Consider the following 5744-nt stretch of genomic DNA (forward strand, 5'->3'; position numbering starts at 1 on the left):
CAAATCTTGAACTGTGTAAACAAGAAGCAAATAAGATACAAGACATGTTGATCGAAGCATACCTGTAGACATGTTTGTGGATGTAGAGGCCATATGTAAACTGCTCACAACCTTCTTCTCTCTGCAAAGCACAATACTCTCCAACTTATAGGCTATTGGAACAATATGAGCAATACCTTTGTGAGAGCAGGGATTGATTTTATACTACAAGTTCCGGACTGCCTATAACAATCCTACAAGGAATATGAAACTAAATCCTTGTATAATCATGAGTACTAAACTCATGTCCCAAAACAGAGCTCTAATCCAAAACCAAATAGGATTATAAACATATTGAGACTTCTTTATGTTAATCCACAATAACTAAACCGTGTGAAAACATACTCACATTCCTACATTGTCCCACTTGAGTATGATTCAAAAAAGGGTAAAGTATTAACATAAAATTATCACAAGTCTCACAACAATGTTTCTCAAGTAAAGCACAGAACTAAAAACATGTGTCAAGGCAATGAACTCATAATCTCCTCTGCAATACAATGTGCAGAATCAACTTATAAATCATAAAGTCTAACACATGTTCACAAAAAAGTGACTCTGCATACGAGCAAACCAAAAGTTTACTCCCACTCATATTGCCCAAAATACAACATAAGTTCTTTAGTCATTCACCAAAAGAACAACTGATTATATTCTCACAATAGCTTTGTCAAAAACAAAAACTGACTCAAGAGCTTTTATTGAATTATCACAATGTTTCCTACGAACAACTAATCACAGATTTATCTGGACTAATTGAACCAAAAGAAAACCTCAACTAACTTCTAAAATGCAAACAAATCTAACTAGATAAACCAAAATACCTAGCCTCCAGAAAACATTGCTGCAGCACACTTCTTCAAGAAAAAGCATCCTAAAGCTATCTTCCAGAAGCTCAACAATATCAACTACTCCCACTTATCAAAAGCATTGACAACTCCCATATGAGAAACATGTGCTTTAAAAATCCCATTAGGCAAGGCTTTTGTCAGTGGATCAGCAATCATCTTATCTGTGGACAAATGTTCCACAACAAGGGAACCTTCTTTTACTTTTTCTCTAACTTTAAGAAACTTCACATCCATTAGCCTAGAAGCCAAAGTCCTTTTATTGTTCTTTGAGAAAAAACACAATTGAATTATTATCACAAAACATTCTCAATGGTTTCTGAACTGAATCAACAACCTTCAATTCACTAATGAAGTTTTTAAGCCACACCACTTGCTTCATACCTTCAAAACATGCTATGAATTCTGCTTCCATGGTGGAAGTAAGATTATGGATTGTTTAGCACTTTTCCAAGAGACAGCACCTCCATTCAGCATAAAAATATATCCCCCAGTCGACTTCCTTTCGTCCACGTCCCCAACTAAGTTCGAATATGTGTATCCAACTGTTTCTAGTGTATTCTCTCTTCCATATACCAACAAGTAATCTTTTGTTCTCTATAGGTACCTCAAAACTTTCTTTGCAGTCACCCAATGTGCCTCACCTGGATTTGATTGAAATCTCCCAAGTAAGCCAACTATAAATGCTAGATCGGGCCTTGTGCAAATATTAGCATACATTAGACTACCTACTAGATAGGCATATGGCTTCATCTTCATCTTTTCTTTCTCTACTCATTCTTTGGACTTTGTTGCCGAGAGAATTTGTCACCTTTATTCACAAGAACATCAGCACAATTGCAATGCTCCATATTGAACCTAGTCAAGACTCTCTCAATATCCTTAATGAGGTTATTTGTAGTTATGTTTACAGTAGCAGGGACATGGGAAAGAACCTCACCTATATGAACATAAGAAGTGGTGCCGCTTCTGCCAAGAGTTGGGTTTTATCTTGTAAATGTTTATGAAGCCAGGATGAAGCACAAGACCATAATAGTGCTTAATTAGTTCAGAAATTTCTTTAAGGAAATAAGACATAATCATGTGTGTAGTGATTCCGGTTTGAACATAATAATAGGTGGTTTAAGCTTAGGTCACCATCGCATTCGTTATAATTTTGAATTACTTACATTAATTGAAGGTTTAACTCGAAATACACCTTTATTGTATGCATGATTATATCAGTATGTTTGTGGTTAATTATAAAGAGAGAAATGTTATTATTTATCATATTATTGAAATTGGGAAGGATTGTTAGAGATTTTAATAATAAATATATAAATTATATATATATATATATATTATATTTTAGATACATACATACATATACGTACATACATACATATACATACATACATATACGTACATACATACATATACATACATACATATACATACATACATACATACATACATACATACATACATACATACATACATATATATATATATATATATATATAATGACTTGGTGCTGCATTGTGCAGCGTGTGTGTGTATGATAAAGGGTGTTGCAGTGCGCAGCAAATGTAATTAGTTGAATGGTTACAACTTTTAGTTAAAAGACATGATGCTTACTTAAATTATATGAGTAGAATTAAAAAAATATAAATAATCAAAATTTATTTTCTAAAAATTCTAAATAGAAGACATGTCTTTTGGGTCAATACTATTAAGAAGGGTTGTATATCTTCAACTAAAATGAAAGGACTCGATGAAGGGGTGCTTTAATGCTTATAAATACCTATTGTGACATAATGTTTCACACACAATTTTCATAAATTTGTTTCTACATTCCTTGCTCTCTTTTCTCTCCATCACATTCATACAATTTCTTTCTAGTTATTTCTAAGGGAATACAATACGGTTTTGCTAATCGAATATTCCATACTTTGTTATATCTTGGAACTGACTTGCCAAGAACCCTTTAGCAAACTCATTCGAGTGGGGGCAAATAACACTTTAAGAAAACGATTCAAGTTGTACCTCAAAGTCATCATTCGAATTATTCTCTATATTTCTATATTTACTCTAACACAAGGTACGGATCCAATTGTTGGAGTTTTCTGCTTAACATCTAATACAAGGCTGCCGCATCTTAATAGATGACTTGTATCAGTATATTAAAAAAGAGCAAAGTCATTTGACAAAAGTGACCCATTAATTAATAATCACCGAAGATAAATTAAAAAAGAACGAAGGCATTTGACAAACGTTACCCACTAATTGATAAGTGCCGAAGAGAAGGCCGGCACACGTTTTCAATCAAAAGATTGAAGTCGGCTTTTCACTACACAAGACTTCAAAACTGTGCTGTTTCCTAGTTTTGGGTAAAGAGAGATGATGAGTTCAGTAGAACAAGCAACCAAAAAACTGCACGCAGTTTTAGTCCCATTCCCAGCACAAGGCCATGTTCACCCCGTGATGCAATTAGCCAAGCTTCTTCACGCAAAGGGCTTCCACATAACCTTTGTCAACACCGAGTTCAACCACAACCGTTTAATTCGATCTAAAGGTCCCGACTCCGTTAAGGGTCTACCAGATTTTGTGTTCGAGACCATACCAGACGGGTTGCCCCTTTTGGATAAGGATGGAACACAAGATGTACCAACTTTATGTGACTCCGTTAAGAAAAATTGTCTTGGCCCATTTAAAGAACTGGTGAAGAAGATCAACACCACATCTCAAGTGCCACAAGTTACGTGTATAATTGCAGATGGTGTCATGGGCTTTGGGAGACAAGCTGCTCAAGAATTAGGCATTCCAGAGGTTCAATTTTGGACTGCCTCTGCTTGTGGCTTCATGGGGTACTTGCAATACAGTGAACTCATCAAACGTGGCATCATTCCGTTCAAAGGTACTTTCTGTAATTTGTGCACCATTTATTGTTTTTATGTTTTCGTTGCATAATATAAATAATCAGTTTATTTATGTGTATGAACATTTTTGCATGCATAAATTATCATAACATCCTTGAGTTAAATCATACACATCCCTTTCAAGTATATATTCTTTTGTTTGGCAGTGCATTAAAGTGATTAGTTATGTAGAGATCACTTAGGTTTTAATAAAATCAATCTCCAATTTGTAAAAGTCGGTCCTAACCGTGTTGATATAATTATTGGATAAAGTTATCAAGGGATTTTGCACCATGCACCTGTAAAATATGTGAAATCAGTTTTTTTGTCAAGCAACTACAAATTAAAGTAAACATTTGAGATCTTCAAATTTACTCTTCTAACCATCAATATAATTATCTATCATCACACATGCTTCACCTCGCATGCATTTCAGATGAGAATTTCATGCATAATGGCACACTCGATACACCAATTGATTGGATCCCAGGCATGAGAAATGTTCGGCTCAAGGACATCCCGAGTTTCATTAGAGTTACTGATCTCAACGACATAATGTTTAATTTCATGGGATCCGAAGTTTGGAGCTGTTTGAACTCTTCTGCAATCATCTTCAACACATTTGACGAATTTGAACACGAAGTGTTAGAGGTAATATTGACAATGTTCCCCAACATTTACACCATCGGCCCCCTTAATTTGCTTGGCAGGCATTTCTCGGAAAACAGTTTGGTTAAGTCAATTAACTCAAGCTTATGGAAAGAAGACACAAAATGTTTGGAATGGCTTGATAAACAAAAACCCAATTCAGTTGTGTATGCAAATTATGGATGCATAACGACGATGACTGACCAACATTTGATCGAGTTTGCCTGGGGGCTAGCAAATAGCAAGCACCCATTTTTGTGGATAGTTAGGGCTGATGTGGTAAAGGGTGACTTACCAATTTTACCTGATGAATTTTTTGACGAGATTAAGGATAGGGGATATATTGCAAGTTGGTGTACACAGGAGCAAGTGTTAGCTCATCCATCTGTTGGGGTTTTCCTAACACACAGTGGTTGGAATTCTACCATTGAAACTATATCTCACGGTGTGCCTGTAATTTGCTGGCCTTTCTTTGCAGAGCAACAAACGAATTGTCGGTACTCGTGCACAACGTGGGAGATTGGAATGGAGGTGAGCCCCGATGTGAAGCGCCACGAAATTGAAGCACTTGTTAAGGAAATGCTAGAAGGAGAAGGAGGGATGAAGATGAGGGGAAAGGTAAAGGAATGGAAGAAAAAAGCTGTTGAAACTACTGATGTTGGAGGATCATCGTACAATAATATTGAGAGATTGTTTAAGGAGGCACTCCAACTTGGTGAATGAATTGCTATAGAATGAGGAACACGTTTGGTCCATTTTCATGAACTATCAAATATGTTTTTATTGACCAGGGATTTATCTTATTTTCATATTTAGTGTAGCCTTTTATTGTTTATGTTTGACAATTTGGATCTCAGTTTTTCTAGTTGTTGTAGCCCCTCACTATAAATAAACAACATCACATGTTGTAGTCGATGTTAACCATTGTCTCTATCATGTCTCTAATTTTTTATCTTCTTACTTCCCCTTGTTTCTCCTCAAATGCATTGGTTTGGTTACATTCAAAGGTATGTGACAATTGTGTTATCAGAGATGAACCCTAGATGGGTGCATTTATATTAGTTGAGATAGAGACCTTTTAGATATAGAATATGTATTAAACTGAGAGAATCCAAGTGGATATCTAGAAATAATTATTGTGTTATATTTGGAGTGTGATTATTTGCGGCACACGCCAATCCCTAGATTATAGGAATCTCCATGAATATAAGGAAACCAATATAATCCTCAATTTGATCAAGTTTTCGTGTCTTGTAGTACAAGAACGGTCAGTCTCAGCGAAGTCAGTGGACTTTGCTTACCTTTTTCAGAA

At 35.5% G+C, this 5744-nt stretch overlaps 1 protein-coding gene across 1 annotated transcript; it reads left to right on the forward strand.

Annotated features, from left to right (window-relative positions):
- Positions 1-3212: 3212 nt before the first annotated feature.
- LOC137721495 (linamarin synthase 2-like) lies at positions 3213-5303 on the forward strand. Its single transcript, XM_068460591.1, has 2 exons — positions 3213-3783; positions 4221-5303. Exons 1-2 carry the CDS (start codon positions 3267-3269, stop codon positions 5153-5155), a joined length of 1452 nt encoding a protein of 483 aa, XP_068316692.1. The 5' UTR covers positions 3213-3266; the 3' UTR covers positions 5156-5303.
- The last annotated feature ends 441 nt before the right edge of the window (positions 5304-5744 follow it).

The sequence above is a fragment of the Pyrus communis genome, chromosome 16 (assembly GCF_963583255.1).
Source record: "Pyrus communis chromosome 16, drPyrComm1.1, whole genome shotgun sequence".
NCBI classification, from domain to species: Eukaryota; Viridiplantae; Streptophyta; class Magnoliopsida; order Rosales; family Rosaceae; genus Pyrus; species Pyrus communis.